General features: G+C 48.4%; 1 protein-coding gene across 1 annotated transcript in view; it reads left to right on the forward strand.

Moving 5' to 3' along the window:
• Window positions 1–10,697: 10,697 nt before the first annotated feature.
• Window positions 10,698–23,636, forward strand: part of GDAP1L1 (ganglioside induced differentiation associated protein 1 like 1) — a 30,455-nt gene continuing 17,516 nt past the window's right edge. Inside the window, exon 1 of the mRNA XM_075571307.1 lies at window positions 10,698–10,913. Coding sequence (XP_075427422.1) covers window positions 10,749–10,913 — 165 coding nt within the window. The 5' untranslated portion in view covers window positions 10,698–10,748. The remainder of the gene's footprint in view (window positions 10,914–23,636) is intronic.

Below are 23,636 nucleotides of genomic sequence, written 5' to 3' on the forward strand. Positions count from 1 at the left end.
CACCCTGGTGAGGTGCCCTATGTATTTATGGGAGTGGCTACATGCTCTGAGTCCACAGTTAGTGACATCAGAGCTGTGACAGTTCCTGAAGTATATAAGGCACAGCACTGCCCAAAGTTAGTGTGTTGGTTGAAGAGAGAGAGTTAAAGGAAGGAGTCTGTGTTGAGACTTGGGAGATGAAGGGCCCACTAGTGCAGTAACTAGTGGCCCATTTCTACATAAAGTAGCGTCCAGCCTGACAAGGCCACACTGTGACCATCTTTGGTCCTCTTCTGCTGCAGAGACAGCCATTTAATTAAACCCCCGAGCCAAATCTTCGCCGATCGATCAGCAACTTTAGCTAATTAGTTATCATTGTGTGGATTATATTGATGTACATATTAAAGGGGGGGGGGTAGAGGGGGGGCGGCGGCAACTTCAACTGCTGCTTTAAAGAGACAGTAAGATACTTGGGACTGTTTGTTTTTGCTGTGGCATCCTATTCCTTGGCTTGGGGGCTATTGGGGTGTTAAAATATAATATTGTGGGTCTGGGCATTAAGCTTGTGTACACACACACACACACACAGTGACATCAGAGCTGTGACAGTTCCTGAAGTATATAAGGCACAGCACTGCCCAAAGTTAGTGTGTTGGTTGAAGAGAGAGAGTTAAAGGAAGGAGTCTGTGTTGAGACTTGGGAGATGAAGGGCCCACTAGTACAGTAACTAGTGGCCCATTTCTACATAAAGTAGCGTCAAGCCTGACAAGGCCACACTGTGACCAGGGACCTGGCACAGGGGTGATCTCCCTGCGGGAGAGGGGATCCCACTCCATTGGGAGGGCGTACCTTTTCAAGGGACAGTACGGCGAGATGTGCGGCTGAGCTGTTCGCTGTAAGGGGGCAGTTTGCTACATCAACAATAAAGATGCCCTGTTCAAAGATACCCCCACTGTGTGAGTGTGAAGTTACTCTCCAGTGGAAGTCACCACCAAGAAGGAGTTCCTCATCAGGACCATCTCCCTGCGGACGCATAGATCCTGGTGAGGTGGAGGCGCTGCACATGATATAGGTAGGACTCGCACACACTACCTCAGCTGCCTGTCTGGTGTGACAATCCCCTAATACCATCATGCGGGAGACTCAGGAGTCCTGTTACCTACAGGTGCACCACCAGACACGACCATGTAATGGGGGCTGGTTAGACCACACGGGCCAATATGAGATTGGGTGGGTCAGGTCAGAGGGAATACCCATTACATATATATATATATATATTCTTCCCCCTTTAATAAGTGCATCAATACAATCCACACAATGATAAGTAATTAGCTAAGGTGCTGATCGATCCGTTCTCCTGTGATCGATCGGCGAAGATTCGGCTCGGGGGTTCACTAAATGGCTCTCAGTGCAGCAGAAGAGGATCAAAGATGCAAAGTTCTGTGGGGAAGATCATGTGACCAGGCAGTCACTAGATACAATTGGTGCACTGCTAGAGAGAGGGCGGGGCTAAAAAAGGGGTGTGCCAGAGCCTGTTTCAGAAGAGGAAGGGGATGTGATTTTGTAAATAGTTGCTATAGAAACAAAAAAGGCTTGTTACATTATAATACATTCAAAATAACATTCAGAGTTGTTTATAAGCAAAGAAAAATGCTACAAGTATTTTCTCATAGCACAGAACTGAGTTCTTAAAAATAACACATGTAGGATATTGCTAGAACTGCAGATTTAAACAGAAATTTGCTTGTGGGTGTGTAGGTGCTCAGCAGGAAGTGTGTAATCAAATGATCTTCCCCCCAGAACTTTGCATCTTTGGTCCTCTTCTGCTGCAGAGACAGCCATTTAATTAAACCCCCGAGCCGAATCTTCGCCGATCGATCAGCAACTTTAGCTAATTAGTTATCATTGTGTGGATTATATTGATGTACATATTAAAGGGGGGGGGGGGCAACTTCAACTGCTGCTTTAAAGAGACAGTAAGATACTTGGTACTGTTTGTTTTTGGTGAGGCATCCTATTCCTTGGCTTGGGGGGTATAGGGGTGTTAAAATATAATATTGTGGGTCTGGGCATTAAGCTTGTGCGCACACACACACACACACACACACACACACACACACACACACACACACACACACACACACACACACACACACACACACACACACACACACACACACACACACACACACACACACACACACACACACACACACACAGTCTGTTATCCAATTTTGGGTTGCACCCCAATGCTAACCAAAAAGAGGAAAAAGCCTTCATAGAAGTATTTAGATTGGGGGCGGCCAACTCCAGTCCTCAAGGGCCACCAACAGGTCAGGTTTTCAGGATAACCCTGTTCCAGCACAGGTGGCTCAATCAGTGGCTCAGTCATCTGTGCTGAAGCAGGGATATCCTGAACCAGACCTGTTGGTGGCCTTTGAGGACTGGAGTTAGCCTCCCCTGACTTAGATGCTACACTCAAAATGTGACTGGGATCTGAGTGCGGATATCAGCCTTTTGTTCTAAAAAATGTAATTTTATTATTTCCAACATGGAAAAGGGGTTGAATTTAAAAATGCCGCTGGCATTGTGGCGCATGTCTACTAAGCCGTCTCAGCCATACGGCGCCGGAGGCCTCCTTACAGCCAACCAAAGCAGGGAGCTGCCAGGGGTCTTCCTTCCAGCACCGCCGCAGGCGTCCGATGACAGAACATGCTGCTGAATGACGACAGGAACGACTCTGTTTTTGGTGTTCAGCTTTGTCTGTTGTGTGGGACAACCGATCTGTGCACGAGTACCGGAAGACCTACCGCCAACCGTTCCTGAAACAACAGCAAATCAACTGCGGAAGATCGCAGACAGACGGTCAAAGACTTGAGAAGCCGGTCAGTGGAATCTGGAGATATCCCTTCCCTATGCCATTTTTTGTTGGCCGTTTGTGAGTTCCCAATCTCTTTTAATATTGTTCGTTTATTAAACAGTGTTATACTAGGTCCCCTTTTCTTTTCTATATTTTGAGGTAATATCCAGTGTCCTCCCTACTACTACGGAAGATCTTTTATCCCCATGTAAGTGTGTTTAAATATACATTCAAATTTGTTACTACACTCCTGATACCTCTGATTGTGTCCCCTCACCCCCTTCCCCTTTTTTTTCCATCTATATTACATGTACCCCGGAGTCTCAAGTGAAGACAAGCGCTGGAGGATCCATCCCGTTCCTATAGACTGTTAAACATAGAGGTTTGTGAATCACCCCTATAGAGACTCTGGCAGCAGGTTAACACTTTGTGTGGGACTAAAGTCTAAAATCCACTTACACACGTTTGGCGCAACTATTTCTTTTTTCTATGTCCGAAGACAGAAGGCTGCTTGGTGCGCAGGCGCCTGTATCTTTATACGCATGTTTACGGCGTGTCAGAGTAACCGAGGACTCGCTATCAGTTGCACGAGTGCGATGACAAGAATCCCCTCCCTGCACGCGTCACGTTTCTAAATGGAGAAGATTACCCCCAGCCCGCGCTTTCACTTAATTGAAAAACAGCGACTGCCGTTATGTGTCGCCCGGCAGCCAAGCGCGCCAATAGTGTAACGCTGGGGGAAGGGTGTGTAGCTGGGGGAGGGGTGTGTAGCTGGGGGAGGGGTGTGTAGCTGGGGGAGGGGTGTGTAGCTGGGGGAGGGGGTTGTAGCTGGGGGATCGGTGTGCAGCTGGGGGAGGGTGTGTAGCTGGGGGAGGGGTGTGTTGCTGGGGGAAGGGTGTGTTGCTGGGGGAGGGGTGTGTAGCTGGGGGAGGGGTGTGTAGCTGGGGAGGGGTGTGTAGCTGGGGAAGGGTGTGTAGCTGGGGAGGGGTGTGTAGCTGGGGAGGGGTGTGTAGCTGGGGGATGGGTGTGTAGCTGGGGGAGGGGTGTGTAGCTGGGGAGGGGTGTGTAGCTGGGGGAGGGGTGTGTAGTTGGGGGAGGGGTGTGTAGCTGGGTAGGGGTGTGTAGCTGGGTAGGGGTGTGTAGCTGGGGAGGGGTGTGTAGCTGGAGGAGGGGTGTGTAGCTGGGGAATGGGTGTGTTGCTGGGGGAGGGGTGTGTTGCTGGGGTAGGGGTGTGTAGCTGGCAGAGAGGTGTGTAGCTGGGGGAGGGGTGTGTAGCTGGGGAATGGGTGTGTTGCTGGGGGAGGGGTGTGTTGCTGGGGGAGGGGTGTGTAGCTGGGGGAGGGGTGTGTAGCTGGGGGAGGGGTGTGTAGTTGGGGAGGGGTGTGTAGCTGGGTAGGGGTGTGTAGCTGGGGGAGGGGTGTGTAGCTGGGGGAGGGGTGTGTAGCTGGGGGAGGGGTGTGTAGCTGGGGGAGGGGTGTGTAGCTGGGGGAGGGGTGTGTTGCTGGGGGAGGGGTGTGTAGCTGGGGGAGGGGTGTGTAGCTGGGGGAGGGGTGTGTAGCTGGGGGAGGGGGGTGTAGCTGGGGGATCGGTGTGCAGCTGGGGGAGGGTGTGTAGCTGGGGGAGGGGTGTGTTGCTGGGGGAAGGGTGTGTTGCTGGGGGAGGGGTGTGTAGCTGGGGGAGGGGTGTGTAGCTGGGGAGGGGTGTGTAGCTGGGGAAGGGTGTGTAGCTGGGGAGGGGTGTGTAGCTGGGGAGGGGTGTGTAGCTGGGGGATGGGTGTGTAGCTGGGGGAGGGGTGTGTAGCTGGGGAGGGGTGTGTAGCTGGGGGAGGGGTGTGTAGTTGGGGGAGGGGTGTGTAGCTGGGTAGGGGTGTGTAGCTGGGTAGGGGTGTGTAGCTGGGGAGGGGTGTGTAGCTGGAGGAGGGGTGTGTAGCTGGGGAATGGGTGTGTTGCTGGGGGAGGGGTGTGTTGCTGGGGTAGGGGTGTGTAGCTGGCAGAGAGGTGTGTAGCTGGGGGAGGGGTGTGTAGCTGGGGAATGGGTGTGTTGCTGGGGGAGGGGTGTGTTGCTGGGGGAGGGGTGTGTAGCTGGGGGAGGGGTGTGTAGCTGGGGGAGGGGTGTGTAGCTGGGGGAGGGGTGTGTAGTTGGGGAGGGGTGTGTAGCTGGGTAGGGGTGTGTAGCTGGGGGAGGGGTGTGTAGCTGGGGGAGGGGTGTGTAGCTGGGGGAGGGGTGTGTAGCTGGGGGAGGGGTGTGTAGCTGGGGAGGGGTGTGTTGCTGGGGGAGGGGTGTGTAGCTGGGGGAGGGGTGTGTAGCTGGGGGAGGGGTGTGTAGCTTGGGGGAGGGGTGTGTTGCTGGGGGAAGGGTGTGTAGCTGGGGGAGGGGTGTGTAGCTGGGGGAGGGGTGTTTAGCTTGGGGGAGGGGTGTGTAGCTGGGGGAGGGGTGTGTAGCTGGGGAGGGGTGTGTAGCTTGGGGGAGGGGTGTGTTGCTGGGGGAAGGGTGTGTAGCTGGGGGAGGGGTGTGTAGCTGGGGGACGGGTGTTTAGCTTGGGGGAGGGGTGTGTAGCTGGGGAGGGGTGTGTAGCTGGGGGAGGGGTGTGTGTCTGGGGGAGGGGTGGGTAGGGGGGGGAGGGGTGTGTAGCTGGGGAGAGGTGTGTAGCTGGGGGAGGGGTGTGTAACTGGGGGAGGGGTGTGTAGCTGGGGGGAGGGGTGGGTAGCTGGGTGGAGGGGTGTGTAGCTAGGGCGAGGGGTGTGTAGTTGGGGGATGGGTGTGTAGCTGGGGGATGGGTGTGTAGCTGGGGGAGGGGTGTGTATCTGGGGGAGGGGTGTGTTGCTGGGGGAGGGGTGTGTAGCTGGGGGAGGGGTGTGTAGCTGGGGGAGGGGTGTGTAGCTTGGGGGAGGGGTGTGTAGCTGGGGGAGGGGTGTGTAGCTTGGGGGAGGGGTGTGTAGCTGGGGGAGGGGTGTGTAGCTGGGGGATGGGTGTGTAGCTGGGGGAGGGGTGTGTATCTTGGGGGAGGGGTGTGTATCTTGGGGGAGGGGTGTGTATCTGGGGGAGGGGTGTGTTGCTGGGGGAGGGGTGTGTTGCTGGGGGAGGGGTGTGTAGCTGGGGGAGGGGTGTGTAGCTGGGGGAGGGGTGTGTAGCTGGGGGAGGGGTGTGTAGCTGGCGGAGGGGTGTGTAGCTGGCGGAGGGGTGTGTAGCTGGGGGAGGGGTGTGTAGCTGGGGGAGGGGTGTGTAGCTGGGGGTGGGGTGTGTAGCTGGGGGAGGGGTGTGTTGCTGGGGGAGGGGTGTGTAGTTGGTGGAGGGGTGTGTAGCTGGGGGAGGGGTGTGTAGCTGGGGAGGGGTGTGTAGCTGGGGAGGGGTGTGTAGCTGGGGAGTGGTGTGTAGCTGGGGGAGGGGTGTGTAGCTGGGGGAGGGGTGTGTAGCTGGGGGAGGGGTGTGTAGCTGGGGGAGGGGTGTGTAGCTGGGGAGGGGTGTGTAGCTGGGGGAGGGGTGTGTAGCTGGCGGAGGGGTGTGTAGCTGGGGGAGGGGTGTGTAGCTGGGGGAGGGGTGTGTAGCTGGGGGAGGGGTGTGTAGCTGGGGAGGGGTGTGTAGCTGGGGGAGGGGTGTGTAGCTGGGGGAGGGGTGTGTAGCTGGGGAGGGGTGTGTAGCTGGGGGATGGGTGTGTAGCTGGCGGAGGGGTGTGTAGCTGGGGGAGGGGTGTGTAGCTGGGGAGGGGTGTGTAGCTGGGGGATGGGTGTGTAGCTGGCGGAGGGGTGTGTAGCTGGGGGAGGGGTGTGTAGCTGGGGGAGGGGTGTGTAGCTGGGGGAGGGGTGTGTAGCTGGGGGAGGGGTGTGTAGCTGGGGGAGGCTGCCTGGGCCCCCTGCTCTAATCCCGTGTTGCAGAAGGTCCGGCCTGTGAACAGTTTCTCCTCCTCTGCCAGTATAACCCGCCTCACACTGACGAGACCCAAAAGGTCAGAAAAGCTGTCTGTGAGTAGGTTACTGGCTCTGCACTTCTCTGACCCAGGCTGTGCTGAAAAGCTGTGTAGTGCGTCAGGCGTACGCTTATAGGCGTCCAATGTTAAAATAGACATGAAACAAAAGGTGACACTGTGTGCTCATTTGCATGTCTTTTCCCAGAATCCCTAGCTGCAGTGGAAGCACTGTATGCTAAGAGATAATGGGGAAAGGCAGCGTTGCCGACCTGTGAATGTGCTCACACATCTTTACGCCTCTCCTGCTCAAAGCGCAATCTGAGACCCGCAGAACAGGTCACGGTTCCCTATCAGCACCCAGCAGAACTTCCCAAACCCCATTATCGCTTTAGGGGTTTTTTTTGTAGCCGAAACCCTAATGGGATGGCGGAATCCGGCGTGTGAAGCCGTAACTACGAGGCATGGAACGCAACCAGGTTCCGCAGTGTAAATAAAACACTGAACACCGTGCCGCCATTGTCTCGCTGAGTACCAGTTGGCTGGTAAGAAGACATTTACACGTCGCCCACCTGTCACACCGTCTCGCTTCTGAGTTTCCAGGCAGCAAATCAATTGGCACAAAGTTTCTTGGCTGAGGATTTGCTCGGTTACAGCACATCCATTTTTCCATGAGCAGAAATAGACTGAGCAGGTTCCCAATGTAAGGATATCTACTGATCTCCTTCTAAATCTAGTTTCAGTTCTAATTACGCTCACGGAAATATGATCACCGGGACGGGCTTCGGTTTCTTGGGGCCCCCCCCGAGAGAGCGTCATTAGGGGCCTCTTACCCAGGACCTGGAAATAGTACCGGCTGATAGGAATTATTCGGAAGCATTAATGCTACTTAGGCACAAGATTGTGTCAATGATTGTGACATTGTGACACACACGAGGAAATTAACGACTAATAAAATTAATTAAAATAGTTTAAAGATCTGTTTTCCAAAGCAAAGCAGGGTTTTTTTTTTCTTGTTTTTTTCCAATTTTTACAAACTAATCGCTAACCAGCGTCACAACAAGTTGACTTTGGTTCGTCATAGTATAGATTAAAACTACGTAGAGACAGTATTAGTAGTTGAAAAGGGGTAACATTTGCAATACAAAACAACATTTTGGGAAGCCAGGAGAGGGATTTCAGGAGGGGAGACGCGGAGACAGATTTAGGAAAGAGCAGAGTGATTCTGGCAGCAGCGTTTACGATAGATTGTAGGGGAGACAGGTGAGAGGCAGGAAGGCCGGACAGCAGGAGGTTACAGTAATCAAGACGGGAGAGAATGAGGGCCTGAGTCAGAGTTTTAGCAGTAGAGGAACGGAGCTGTGAAGCGTCCCACGCTCCTGACCGTGAGAAGGGGCCGTACACTTGCATGAGATTTGCGCAAGGTCCCACCTCAGGGGATCCATCGTCCGCCGGGGGCGGGGTTACATTGTGAGGAGGCGGAGCTGTGCTGAGTAGAGGTTGCGTTATGACATAGGGTGGGTTTATAGAGGAGTTAAGGTGTGAGGGGCGGGATTTAGTACTCCGGGTCTCCTAAAGCATGACAGCAGGGCTGCGTAAACAGCATTACAACCATATTTGTGTAAGACTTTTGCTTAGCCTGCGTCCCCGCTAGCGCTGAGCAGGTGGCGCTTGACGAGGTGACTTGCATATATATATATATATATATGCAAGTCCCCGCTCACGTGATGCGCGCGCGCGTATACATGGGCACACACGGTCACCGGCGCTCGGCGCTTAGGTAAACAATTTTTTTAATCTTTCTAGCGCGCTCAGCTTCCCCTGCAGCGTCCCCCTCCCGCGAGCGCTTGCGAAAATTTTAAGGACACCCGGCGCTCATGCTTGGAGAGCTCTCCAAGCGTGAGCGTGCTCAGCGCCAACGGGGACAAAGCCTTAGGCCCGTTCTATAGTGCCGGGCGCGTGCTATGCCGTGCGCGCGCACGGCAGGGGGCTTGGAGCGGACCGACGAGGGAGAACATGAAGAAATTAATGATTTTGCGCCGCTACCGGCGCTGTAATGTATGTATGTGTGTGTATGTATGTATGTTTGTGCGTGTGTGTATGTTTGTGCGTGTGTGTATGTATGTTTGTGCGTGTGTGTATGTTTGTGTGTGTGTATGTATGTTTGTGCGTGTGTGTATGTTTGTGCGTGTGTGTATGTATGTTTGTGCGTGTGTGTATGTTTGTGTGTCAAAGTTAAATAAATATTTTTATTACAACTTTTTTTTTATTTAAAAAATATTATGTCATTCATAATTCACAACACACACACGCAAACGTACACACACACACACACACACACACACACACACACACACACACACACACACACACACACACACACACACACACACACACACACACACACACTATAGATCCGCCCTTATCCATTTTAACATGGATGTTTCAGAAATGCAGAATATTACTTTGCCCACTAGATGGCGCACCCTGATAAGGGAATGGATGCACCGGGGAGGTTATATTTCCTGCAGAAATGTGAAGCTACAGAACAGATATAACTGTCCCAGAGCAGAGAGCGTCCAATGGAACTGAAATCAGCGACAGTGTGTGTTCTATGTGAATGCCTTAACCGCTGCACCATGCCCAAAGGACGTTGCTGTATCAGAAGTGACAGGCAGCGCAGTGTGCTTGAGTTAAGCTTTTGCTAGTGTTACACAATCAGATATGCTTGGTACCGATGGGCACATTTTTGGGGGGCGATCTGGATCCGCAGCGGATCCGCTGGTTCCTTTGGGCCGCGGATTTATCTCAAAAAGGGCTATTAGCGGTTTGCGGATGTTTATTTATTATTATTACCAATCCGCAGATTCAGCAATCGGTTCTTCCGAATCAGCCAACGCGTCGTGTCCACCGGCGGTGTTTGATGAATCCGCGCCGATTAAAAACAGACCAAATCCGTTCGCGGATTTTGGGGGGCAAAACGAGAGAAAATCCAGGGGAACGGATTTGGGTGGATTCGCTCAGCTCTAATTTTTGGTAATTTCCGCTTATATTATTATTACATCGTTTAAATATACATCCAAAAACCTGTAATATTGGAATTATGATGCCACAAATAAAAATACCACATTGTGCTGACAATCGCGTCTCAGACAGGTCTGCAACCCATTCCCCATTATCTCTCTCAGGTTATAGTGCTCCCACAGCAGCCAGGGGTTCTGGGTAATGACATGCAAATGAGCAAAGTGTGTCACTCTTTCTTATTATCCATTGTAACATGGACGCCTATACGTTTCTGCAGAACTATGACACGTAGCGTTTCCTCTGTATGTAAACACTGTTCATTATAGTCTTAACCCCCTCATTGCCAACAGCTCAATACGTTGCAATGTGTGGCTTAATAACCTTCAAAAAAAACTACTGCTCAACCCCCTTATAACGCTGTGCTTGGGGTCCAAAGAATCACATCGCGTTATAAGCGGATCACGTTAGAAATAATGTACAATTGTATGCATCGTGCAATAAAGTATTTAAGACACCAATAATCGTGTTGTAAAGTATTCATAAAAAAATGAAAATTGGGAGCCACGCTTGCATCGCGTTATAAGCGGATTCGCACTGTAACGGATCGCGCTATAACGGGGTTGAGATGTATTTGATTAACTCTCGTGTTAAAAGCTTATTAAAAAAAAAAACACACAGTGAACCATTAATTCCAAGGGCTTTATATTTAAAGATTGCACGCAAATGATTTGAATTACCGGTATATATATTGCAACTATATATATATATATTAAAAAAAGGTATACAATGTAATAATGTACTGTAGCACACAGCATTGTTTGGCAGAGGGGTTTGCTCGGCACTCAGCAGCATCACCGCCACCTCTGTGACGAGTAATGAGATTCCGTGTGCCTGCGAATGGTAACGGCTCATGTGATGCTCGGGGAGGGCAGCTGCTGCTGCTCCTGCTCCCTTCTCCTCCCTTCTTCCAATCCTCCTGCTGTCATGGCGACTCCCACCAACTGCAGCTGGTGGGCCATCTCGGCGGCCGAGAATGATGCAGGAAAATCCGGGGAAGACGAGGAAACCCCCGAACCGTCCAACCCCAACCTCAAATCCAAGGACCGCCTGGTGTTGTACCACTGGACACAGTCGTTTAGCTCGCAGAAGGTAAGCGCTGGGCTGTCTACACAAGGGGGATTGTGTTGCCATGCATGGGATGGACACGCTTCCCTGTACAGGCTGGGAGAAGCGGCATAGGACGTATATGGCTTTAGAGACGATACGTAGGGAGAATGTGGGGTTTAGGGCCAGTATTAGGGGTTCCCATTGCAGGGAGACTCTGATTTCCATCCTGCCACAACGCATCTCTCTGCAATTGTTGCTCTGACACTGGGCTACACTGCAGGTGCCTATTGATCTGACGGTTCGCAGAATGAAAATGGAATTTCTAATATCAGCGTCAGTGTTTGAGGAACGCAGAGACATGTCTCGGGCTGGAAATAGGTGATGTCAACAATGACCAGGTGCAGGTATCATTTTCTGCAAGAATGATGCTTTTGGTGTGAAAGCAAAGCGGTATTTACTGGCTGCTGATGCAAACGTGATTTCCTTATAGAATAGCAAGGAGTTATGTAGACAGGCGTTGGAGAATAAGCTGTGGTACCAGAGCTTATTATACGCTCCTTATTGTACCATGTAGCAGCGCCGTTGTTGTTTTTGCTTAGCAGACACGTCCCTTGCAGCGCTGGCTGAGAATAGTCTGATAACGTTACACACGAGTTATCACAAATCTCCATCATCTCTACCTGCTTCCATGCCAAACATCCTTACTGGCTTAGTACCTTCACAGGAGAATCTAAGTAGTATTTTTACAGCATGGCATACGTCAATATAATTGTGCATTATTTAACCTTTAACTGCTTATCTGCCAGGGGTTGAAAGACATTATAGGGCAATATATGTTGCAGGCAAATAAAATGATGCTGTATCTTTACATTATTGCTTCACAACAAGATATGTCTGGGAGACCCATGTTGGAATATAAAGAGATGACCTTCTTCCTGACCCAGTCCGAGTGTATTATCTGCAAATGGCCCCCTCGCCTTGATTTGTTCCACCAGAGCATGAGCAGGGCAGCCGGTGAATTCATACGCCCCCTACAGCAAAACCGGTTCATTTTCCGGCACACATTTGTTTTGTCATCTATTTCATAAGGAATAAACCAACATATTCCAGCAAATTTCTCATCATTCCACCAACGGCTGCAAACGCAAACGAGCATTTCAAATGTTTGTCACTAATTGACTTTTCCTTGTTGCTTAACTCCTTTGCTAACCCGGGAGGCCTGCAATTAACTGGAAAATGACTTGGTTGTACAGAAATATAGTAGGGTTAAAATGTATTGCTTATGTTGCCATGAACTCAGTGTAATGAAATCTAAAATGTTGATATTATTATTATTATTATTATTATTATTATTATTATTATTAAGAGCACTATTAGTTTTTACTTTGGGGAAGACCGTATTTTTATCTTTGATACGGATGCAAATGTTTAGTAAAATAAAAGTTACAAATGTGTTATGGTACACGTCACAAATGAAAAAAATATATATATATACTAGCTTTCCGCCGGCATTCTAGAACATATCGGCAGTACGCCGACTCTCCGAACACGCGGAACATTTGGCAGTTTGGCAATTATTTCATATGCAAAACCCGAGTAGCGGGTTGAGACAGGAGACGGTATCGGCCCACTTGGAAAAGCAGGCCCGGTGACACCGGTACCGGGGACCCAGGACAGATGGTTGGGAGGAGAGGGGTGCCGGAGCTTACCCTGCCAGGGGCGAGCGGCCCGCGTTCATGGGAGAGCTTGGCAGAGGAAGGGGGCGTCCGCCTTGCGTGGTGTGTCCGATTCACGGCCGGGTGGAACTGCCGGCGTGGGCAGGCCAGGCCCGGGACATTTATGCCGGCTCCATCCGTTCGGCGGCCTGGTGTGAGAGTCTTTCAGGAAGACTTGGGATACAAATAAAAGGGCGAGACTAGGGGTGCCGGGCGGCTTTTCCAAAACTACTGGACACAAGGGCGAAAGTTGTTACACGCTCAAGACCCTCTCACCTCTCTCTGCTCCATGCTGTTTCCTCCTCCCTTTGGCCACACCCCCAGGCGGCGTATACACATACACGCCCAGAGAGGTAATACCGGTATACACATACACGCCCAGAGAGGTAATACCGGTATACACATAGATGTCCAGTATTACCACTAATTTTTTACCGGACAGACCAACCAAACACAGGACAGTTGGTTCAATACTGGACACCTGGCACCCCTAGCCGCGAGACAAAGCTTTTACTGACCGGCGTTCGGGTGGAGAAATCGGGGCGTCTCCCTTATAGATATTGAGGGTTGGTCAGTGTACCCAAGACTTTGTCATATTTATTTGCCTGCCGCTTCAGTAAAACTGCTGACACATTGAGGCATTTCATGATCAGATCGTTGTTTTATTAGGAACAGCCTATATTTTTACTTTATACTCCCCATAAATGTGTTTTTTTTTTATTTCTTTACGCTGTCCGGAATGCCTGAGATTTCACCTATATCTTACAGTTATAAACCAAGTAATCACGGCTGCCGGAGAGTAACCAGCAGAAAGCTGCGTTTCCTGATGACTGCGCTGCTTTCTATTGGTGGACTGTCGGCCATATTGTATCCCCGCACAGGGGATACACATATGGAAATCTCAGGGGGGAAAAAATAACAGCCAAGTAGCATATATTGGTCTGCTAAACTCTTTAAAAGTAGCCGCAGAAGTGCATGTGTTCCCCATAGGTGACGTACAACATGAGTGTTACAGCGGTAGGCGTGTACACTGACCGCCATTTTTTTATACGTACTTTAGTATATCTCCTTTCCCTTTCTAGCACCGTTTATTTATTTTTTTACATCTGATACTCCTTTCAGAAGATAGAAGCATTTTAAATATGGGAGGTTAAAATGGAGCTCTCCTCAGAGCCGAGTGCCGCGTAAAAGTTACCATGGCAACCTTTAGAAGTTAAAAATGAAGAAAATTGGGTTTTTGCAATACAAAAAAAATAAAAATAATAATAAAAAAAGGCGTAGACGTGCTCAGGAGACACAATATTAACATACTAGTTAAACTCATATACGTTTCTGGAGGGATTGCTGCTTTAAGTAAACAGTCTTTCCAGGAGACAGAAAGCGGCCATCTTTAATTTGTTATGCCATTTATGATATACAGGAAGTATCGGAGTGGTTAAACCACATGAAAATGTATTAAATGTATTATTAATCATATCTTTTGAGTTCTGTGGCTGCTGGAATAGCACAAATCTGCGTTCTGGCTTTTAAAGCTGCAGACCAAGCAATATCCTACATGAGTTTTTATTTTAATAATCAGTTCTGTACTATCAGAAAATACTTGTAGCATTTTTCTTAAACAACTCTGAAAGACATTTTTGATGTATTATAATGTAACAAGCATTTTTTGTTTCTATAGCAACCATTTACAAAGTCACATTCCCTTCCTCTTCTGAAACAGGCTCTGGCACACCCCTTTTTGAGCCCTGCCCTCTCTCTAGCAGTGCACCAATTGTATCTAGTGACTGCCTGGTCACATGATCTTTACTCTAGGTATACCTATCACGGTACTACCTCTGTATATTGAGAGATATTATCTCTTCCGGTATATATATCGGTATACACTGATAGAGCCTCTGCGGTTATTATCTTCACAGTCACCGAGTGTGTGATACCTTTTGTTTGTTCCCTTATATATTGGGATAATATTTTACGTGTCTATTTTTGCGCTGTTTGGGTGGATGACTTCAGTAGCAACTATCCTTTAGTGCTATATCTGAGCTACATTTTCTGTTTTCCTATAAATAGATTATTGTTCTACCCCTATACCTTATATCCGTACTAGGTATTTCCTATATGAGCAGTAGGAACATTTACACCAGCTCACCCCTATACATAGCCGTCTCTCCCACTGGGGATTTTAATATCCTGTGTTTATATGTTCACTATATATGTTGGTTTTGTCATAAATAGATTTATTAAAATTTTATTATTTTCTTGGTTTTAATTATGCTTTTGAGTCTGTTGATATTGGGTCTGTGGACTCTTCTTTTGGTCCTATTAATTACACATTTTCCATTCAAACACTGTCTTTACATTGAGACTGTAACTTTAGAGTGCAATTCATAGGGCTTATAGTAACCCCCGGTGGTTATTTGTTCAAGTGTTTGCCACATGATCTTCCCCACAGAACTTTGCATCTTTGGTCCTCTTCTGCTGCACTGAGAGCCATTTAGTGAACCCCCAAGCCGACTCTTCCCCGATCGATCACAGGAGAACGGATCGAACGTTAACTTAGCTAATCACTTATCATTGTGAGGATTGTGTTGATGCACAGTTTAAAGGGGAAAATATATATATTTTAAACGGCAGCTTTAACTGCTGCTTTAAACCCCTTATTCGATATGCAGTGACGCGCCCGCCTGGCGCTGGAGGGGAATGAATGGCAGTAAAACCTTCTCCAGCGCTGGAAGACGCCATCACAGCATACTGAATAGGGGCCTCAAAGAAGCGGCTCGGGGGGAGGTCACTGCCGTGGATACCAGCGTCCCTTCCGTGTGACCTTGAGCAAGTCACCTTATCTCCCTGTGACTCAGGCCACCATAATTAGATTGTAAGCTGTACGGCACCGCAATTCGCTGTACCTGCAACTTCCTATGTACAGCGCTGTGTGCACGGTCAGTGCTACAGAAGAAAAAAACTATTATTATTATTAAAATAGGACATACACACATGTAATTGTCTTATTGTGGATTTCATATAGCAAATTTCCCCAAGTATGAAATATATATTTGAAATATTTCCCCCCCAGCTTTTTGTACAGTTGGAGTAGACCGCCAGTATGGTGCTTCTCTGCTGTTACTTCCACGCCGTTGTATGTATGTATGTGTAGCTAGGTTACCCCTCTTGCCTGCGTTCTTCTACTTACCTGCCTATGGCCAGGATCGATGGCGGGTGCTGCCGGGAACAAGCGGCAGACCCGATGGCCAATTCGGAAGGTGGGGGCCGGAGCAGGGAGCTGCGCGTCTCCTCCGGTATGCGGCCGGTTGTCGCGGCCTTAGCAACGTCCCGATCGCGTCGTTAGAGTCCCGGCGGCTAGCGAAGCAGGGCGCCGCCATTGTGAGTGCGGTTGCGCATGCGCAGGAGCCCAATAGAGCGGGAGGCCCATAGATAGCTCGCGCATGCGCAGTTCAGGATTGCCAGCCCCCAGGGTGCATAGGGGCAGAGCCACATGACACCAGGGAGCCAATAGGGCTGGAGATGACTGGGCAGAAGGAAAAGGATACATTTCGCGGGCTTGAGCACGTTGTCAGTGAGTGAACGGAGCAGCTAGGGGAAGGAGGTAGGGTGCAGGAGTCAGTGACTCCCTGCATTAGGCCAGCAATCCCCCTAGGCCCCAGATAGCCCTGAGTCACAATAGCTGATTGTTGTAGGGACAGGCCCTAGGTTAGGGAATCTGCCCCATTATCTATTTGTTAGTAGGGAACAAAGAACATTGCGTATTTTGCTGGGAGAGAGCTGGACTATTTCCAGGGTGGGATCGCTCCGAGGGATTATCCTGTGGTGGATCACGGATATCGTATAGGAGCTCGCCTTGATCCTTTGTGAAGCCCGTTGCAGGTCCGAGCACTGGAGTGCTCGGCAGGTAATCCATAACATCAAGTGCACCAACAAGGCCTATCACCAGACATAGTGACTGCGCAGTCACACACGCACATGTATATGACTTGGTAGTGTGAGACATTGGGGTTACTGGACACGGGGTGGGATCATCCCGTGGAAGGGGGCGCATAAAGTGTTGACGTCCGCCGTGGCGTATAAAGTGTTGGCGTCCGCCGTTGTGCATAAAGTGTTGATGTCCACGGTGGCGTATAAAGTGTGGGCGTCCGCCGTGGCGCAAGATAGCGTTAGCGTCTTAAGAGACGCCGTGGTTAGTGTCTCCTCTAGGGAGGGACACAGGTTAATGTGGTATGCACGTATGTTTCTATGTTCATAAGTAAATGGTATTGGTTATTATACATACAGTCTATGTGTTTATTGTGTGAAGGCCTGCGAGGAACAATTCCTGCTCTGCTAGGAACCATCGCAGGTGGAGGCGCTGCACCGAGTATGAGAGTACTGTTATTCTTAATATATTGCCCCAGGTTACCCGTGGCGGAAGCTCAGCCCTCCTGTGAGCCAACAGGTAAAGCACCACACCCTGGTAACACTGTATGTTCTCCGCACCCACACTATATATGCGATTGGGTGGGGGAATACCCGTTACATATGTATGTATGTATGTCTTTATTTATATAGCGCCATTAATATACATAGCGCTTCACAGTAGTATTACACGTGGTAATCAAATAAATAACAGATAATATAAATAACAGGTCATGGGAATAAATGCTACAGACATAAAAGTAACATTAAGGACGAAGAGTCCCTGCCCGAGGAGCTTACAGTCTAATTGGTAGGTAGGGAGAACGTACAGAGACAGTAGGAGGGAATTCTGGTAAGTGCGTCTGCAGGGGGCCAAGCTTTATGTATCAGGTGTATAGTATTATCCACAGTGCTATTCATATGTTTCTTTAGGCAAGAGTGGGTCTTAAAGGTGGATAGTGTGACGATAACTTATGACATGCTGCAATTTACACCAAATATATATAATAATATAATATATATATATAACTGGGTTGAACTGGGACGAGACTTAGATATGATAAAATATAATTTATTCCTTGATAAAGGTGAACACAACAGATTATACAAATAACAGGCAAAATATGGACACTTACTTAAAGATGGAAATGATGAAACAGTCACATCTGGACTGGCAGTTCATACAGCAAATCTTCATCATCCCAAGACATTGCATAGCATTTCTCTCAGCAATCAAGATGGTATAGAAGAACAACGAACTAACAAAAGATAAAGGGTTGACCCCAGATTATATACCTTTGGTAACCCTATCCTTAACATTAAGTACAGGTGATTGGTTTTCAATTACCTGTAGCTACTCACTAGCATGGGAACACATTTTGATACCTGCCCAGCAGCTAGTTGGCACATGCTCAGTTGGACTCTGGGGTCTCATTTCTGCAGCCTCACATTTGCATCAGGAATGCCAGCCAGTCTACCAATGGAATTTCTGGCAGGAAACCCTTTGTTGTGAGGTGTTAAATGGGACACTTACAGCCTGCTCTGGTTTGAGTAATCTCCGCCCTCATGTAAACGGTGGAGGTGATAAACTCCTTTGAACAGCACTTAACTTCTAGACATTGGGACGCTTCTCTGACCATCTGCTACCTGATGGCCAAAGGAATTTCCTCTAGTTTTTATCCATACCTGGGGACAGTATTAAAGATAAAATACAAACATATTAAAATATCCGGTTCCGTTGGGTCCAGCAGGTCCAAACTTCCCAGTTCTCAATGCCGGAACTGGGACACCCTATGGTCCAATTTGAGACTTGCTACGACCTTCGGAACCGGAGTTATACAAAAACACCTTAAACCGTTTCCTATTTTAATACAAAAATCTCCGCTGTAAATGAAATCACGGTTTTTCACTAAATCCCCATTGAAAACAACGGGCTTCGCCGCCATTGACTTTCAATGGCAAACCGCCGCCGTTGGCGGCTATGGGAATCCGCCGCCATAGACTTTCAACGGGGCCACGCCGCCGTTGAAGTCAATGGGGGTTTTCCGCCATAGCCGGTCAATGGAAATTGGCCGCCATTGAAGTCTATGGGAAAAATCCCGAACTTTCAAGGGGGTCCATACTCCGTTGGGTTGGTCCAAGAGGGTCAAGGATGGTTCTGCAGTGATGCCGGAGCAGTGACTACAGGTACCCCAAACCCTGGCCCTCTGGACCCTCCGGAACCGGAGCTATGGATTCCTAAATTTCAGCTCTTCACACTTAGCCGTTTTCTTGAGCTGTTTATGCCACCGCCATTGGAACCTATGGCGCGACCCGCTCTTCTCGGTTCGACCCTTATCGGGGGTCCAGGATTCGGGGACCCTGTGGTGGTCGAGTGGGGGGAGGCCTAGGAACTAGGGGCAAAAAGAATTTTATTTCTAGGTGCTCTAGAACTGTTTATTCCCACGCCACGTGTCGTTGAACTTGGCTAATAAGTGATCAAAGCTCTCTTTTAGAAATTGTATCCGCTTTGCGGTTTTGCGGTTTGGACGGCAGCCAACTCGTTCCTGGAAAGCTCCTTCGAGGATTCTCCATTGAAGTCAACGGGCCCATTGACTTACAATGGGAAACCGCCGCTCCTCCTCTCGGACGCCATCTGCTGGTCTTCACAGGAAACAGGACCAAAACAGCAAGATTCGCCATTAGAATGCATTGAGCCCTAATGGCGGCCTATGGGACCCTGCAAAATGGTGCCTGAAAAGGCGGGAAAATTACACAAAGGGCTATAATCATTAAAGAACTATTAACCCTTGTACTCCCGGATGAATCCTAGTGTGTGTGTGATGCAGACACTGATATAACAATAAAACATGGGAACAGGGGAATATACATTTTCATGTTATAACAAGGGTTAAATCACATTTCTGGGCCTCAGCCCAGTTAACCCCTTGTCTCCCTGGTGAGGTTAGGGGGTGGCCAATTGGGGTGTAACCCCTTTAATCCCGGGCCAAATCCTCCCCATCGTCACAGATAGAGAGGGTGCTAGTCGGGTATTGAGGAGAAGGGCATTCCAGAGGTGTGGGGCAGTCAGTGAGAAAGGTTTAAGGCGGCCGTTCAACATTGTATTGTATGTCTTTATTTATATAGCGCCATTAATGTACATAGCGCTTCACAGCAGTAATACACGTGGTAATCATATAAATAACAAATAATATAATATAAATAACAGGTCATGGGAATAAGTGCTTCAGACAAACGTAACATTTAGGAAGAGGAGTCCCTGCTCCAAGGAGCTTACAATCTAATTGGTGTGTAGGGAGAACGTACAGAGACAGTAGGAGGGCGTTCTGGTAAGTGCGTCTGCAGGGGGCCAAGCTTTATGTATCATGTGTCCAGTAACATCTGCATTGCTTCTCACACCGGATCCTCCCGGTGATACCAGGTCACCACTCTGTGACCGGGGGGGGGGGGGGGGGAAAAGCCCTATCCATTGGGCTCGAACTCTTCTCCAAAACTACCAGGAGGCTCCCACAGTGTAATGGGCCATTTACACCCGCACTGACCAAGCAGTCTTCTCCCATCAGACACCTTCTGGGGTCTCCAAGGGGCTGCAAGGGGTCTTCCAATGGCAGGAGACTGCAGAATAAGCCCAATGCATGTATAGCTCTATTATTGACATCGCCCAATAATATAATAAGGGGTTTACAGAAGAAAATGGCAGATATACAGTAAGTAGCATATTAATCAGTTTATTTAGTGCAGGTTAGTAGCCTGGGTGGTTTAAGGCAGGGGCGCTCAACTCCTGGCCTCAAGCCCCCTGCCCCCCAACAGGTCAGGTTTTAAGGATATCCCAGCTTCAGCACAGGTGACTCAATCAGTGGAAGACTGCGCCATTGATTGAGCCACCTGTGCTGAAGCAGGGACTGATTGAGCCACCTGTGCTGAAGCAGGGACTAATTGAGCCACCTGTGCTGAAGCAGGGACTTATTGAACCACCTGATTGAGCCCATCAAGCCAGAGAGCGAGTCAAAAGTATATGGGGGCGGACATTTTTGCCGCCCCAAGCCCGGGCCTAACCGGAAACCCGCCGCTGCTCTTACGGTTTGTTGAGATTTCCTGTTACACGGAAGAGCCCGGATGTACCGTCTGTAAAATGTGTCTATAATATTCCGTCTGCCGGTTTGCAGAACGTTTGCAGCATGTCCAGTGATTAAATAGGTTACAACCTCACCCGCCCCTGAGGCCTAAATGGAATTAATATTGATTACACGTCAGGAGATTGTGAATGACGGAAGCCGCGCGGTCGCAATCCGTATAAATAAGGGAAGACGCTCATTGATTTCCTGACTTCGCTAAGAAAGAAAAAAAGAGGCCGGGATTGTGACCACGTAACTTCTAGAATATATTCAGTAGAGATGAAACAATCACATTAAAAATAGGCGTGTTTGTGTGTGTGTAATTAATAGGCGTGTTTGTGTGTGTGTAATTAATAGGCGTGTTTGTGTGTGTGTAATTAATAGGCGTGTGTGTGTGTGTGTAATTAATAGGCGTGTGTGTGTGTGTGTGTAATTAATAGGCGTGTGTGTGTGTGTGTAATTAATAGGCGTGTGTGTGTGTGTGTGTAATTAATAGGCGTGTTTGTGTGTGTGTAATTAATAGGCGTGTTTGTGTGTGTGTAATTAATAGGCGTGTTTGTGTGTGTGTAATTAATAGGCGTGTTTGTGTGTGTGTAATTAATAGGCGTGTTTGTGTGTGTGTAATTAATAGGCGTGTGTGTGTGTGTGTGTAATTAATAGGCGTGTGTGTGTGTGTAATTAATAGGCGTGTTTGTGTGTGTGTAATTAATAGGCGTGTGTGTGTGTGTGTAATTAATAGGCGTGTTTGTGTGTGTGTAATTAATAGGCGTGTTTGTGTGTGCGTAATTAATAGGCGTGTTTGTGTGTGCGTAATTAATAGGCGTGTTTTTGTGTGCGTAATTAATAGGCGTGTTTGTGTGTGCGTAATTAATAGGCGTGTTTGTGTGTGCGTAATTAATAGGCGTGTTTGTGTGTGTGTAATTAATAGGCGTGTTTTTGTGTGTGTAATTAATAGGCGTGTTTGTGTGTGTGTAATTAATAGGCGTGTTTGTGTGTGTGTAATTAATAGGCGTGTTTGTGTGTGTGTAATTAATAGGCGTTTGTGTGTGTGTGTAATTAATAGGCGTGTGTGTGTGTGTGTAATTAATAGGCGTGTTTGTGTGTGTGTAATTAATAGGCGTGTGTGTGTGTGTAATTAATAGGCGTGTGTGTGTGTGTGTAATTAATAGGCGTGTTTGTGTGTGTGTAATTAATAGGCGTGTTTGTGTGTGTGTAATTAATAGGCGTGTTTGTGTGTGTGTAATTAATAGGCGTGTTTGTGTGTGTGTAATTAATAGGCATGTTTGTGTGTGTGTAATTAATAGGCGTGTTTGTGTGTGTGTAATTAATAGGCGTGTTTGTGTGTGTGTGTATCTGAAGCCTGATACTGGTGTAATTCAGAGAACTTTTACTACTGAAGCAGTAAATTGATGCAAAGAGAGCGTCAGAAATCGCCACAGTGCAGAGGTGCCTTACCCCAGCGGGGCTTAACGCCATGTGACGTCAGGTCGCCATGATGTCATGCCGTGACGCTGCAGGAGGAGGGCCGTTCCAGAGAAGGAAAGAACCACCTAGACACCCCTTCTACACACACACACCTTGGGGTGAGCAGGGTGCGATCCTGCGCCAGTTCGGGGTCTCCCCAGCTCCCCCCTCTTCTGACGGCGGTGTTACACATATTGGGATCAAGATTCGCATTGAGCAATATTATATTTTCCCCTTATTTCTGCATCTTGATACACACGAGTCTGTACATCAAGCCCAGGATGTGGGCTCCGTAGAGTGCTGCATATTCTGTCTAAAGTATCTGCAATAAATGAAAAAACACTAAGAATAGACCAGCAGGTCAGGTTTTCAGGATATCCCTGCTTCAGCACAGGTAGCTCTAAGTCCCTGCTTCAGCACATTTGGCTCAATCAGTCCCTGCTTCAGCACACGTGGCTCAATCAGTGGCTCAGTCAGAATGACTGAGCCACCTGTGCTGAAGCAGGGATATCCTGAAAACCTGACCTGTTGGTGGCCCTTGAGGACTCGAGTTGGCCTCTTCTGCACTAAGAGAAGAGAAAACAGAAGAGAGAGATGCTGAAGAAATGTAACTTTACATAATACGTCCTCCCTAACTCCTATATTCACAATCCCTCAAGGGAGCAAAGGATTTTAACCGTGTGAGCTTAAACATTATTGCCATTTAAACACCAACGTTTTGCGCTTCATATATAGCCCTTATGGACATGAATGAAACCTTACCCCAGAAGATCTTATAACCTAATTTCTATTACCAAAGGCACAGGACAAAGGGGGTGAATTTATAGCACGTGCTGTTCTGCTGTTGTGGTGTTTTGCTGTTCTGCTGTTTTGCTGTTGTGCTGTTGTGGTGTTTTGCTGTTGGGCTGTTGTGCTGTTGTGCTGTTCTGCTGTTGGGCTGTTCTGCTGTTGTGGTGTTGTGCTGTTGTGGTGTTGTGGTGTTTTGCTGTTGGGCTGTTGTGGTGTTCTGCTGTTGTGCTGTTGGGCTGTTCTGCTGTTGTGGTGTTTTTGATCTGGCAGAAGGAGTATTTAATTCCTCTTGCTAAATCATGAGTATTTCTGATACTGCTGCAATTTTCCCCCATTGCACGATAAGTGAAAACAAAGAATGATAATGTGTATCCACAGCCAGACAAACTCTTCTGCTTCCTTGTAACTGATTATATTTAATCTCCGCTCGTTATCTTGGTTTCAGTTTAGTGAATTTCGTTTTTCAAACATTTTGAGCACCTTCTTTTTGAAGATATTTGACAGACGTAGCAGTCTCGTCACACCACACGCTAAGGGATATATTATACATTATACATTGCCGGATTTTACAAATCCTTCTGAATTTACAAGTGGATTCTTCACCAAATATCAACACCACTTCTAAGCCAAACTAAACCACCTATTCTATTTTTTATTGCAGAGATATAAAACTGTCCATCCTTCACATGTCATGGCGTGTCCGGTGGATTATTAAGATATATATTTTTAATAAAGATTATCTTATTTAATTTAACTGACCCTCATGATCCAGCCAGCCT

This window comes from Ascaphus truei, chromosome 15, assembly GCF_040206685.1.
Source record: "Ascaphus truei isolate aAscTru1 chromosome 15, aAscTru1.hap1, whole genome shotgun sequence".
In the NCBI taxonomy this organism is placed as follows: domain Eukaryota; kingdom Metazoa; phylum Chordata; class Amphibia; order Anura; family Ascaphidae; genus Ascaphus; species Ascaphus truei.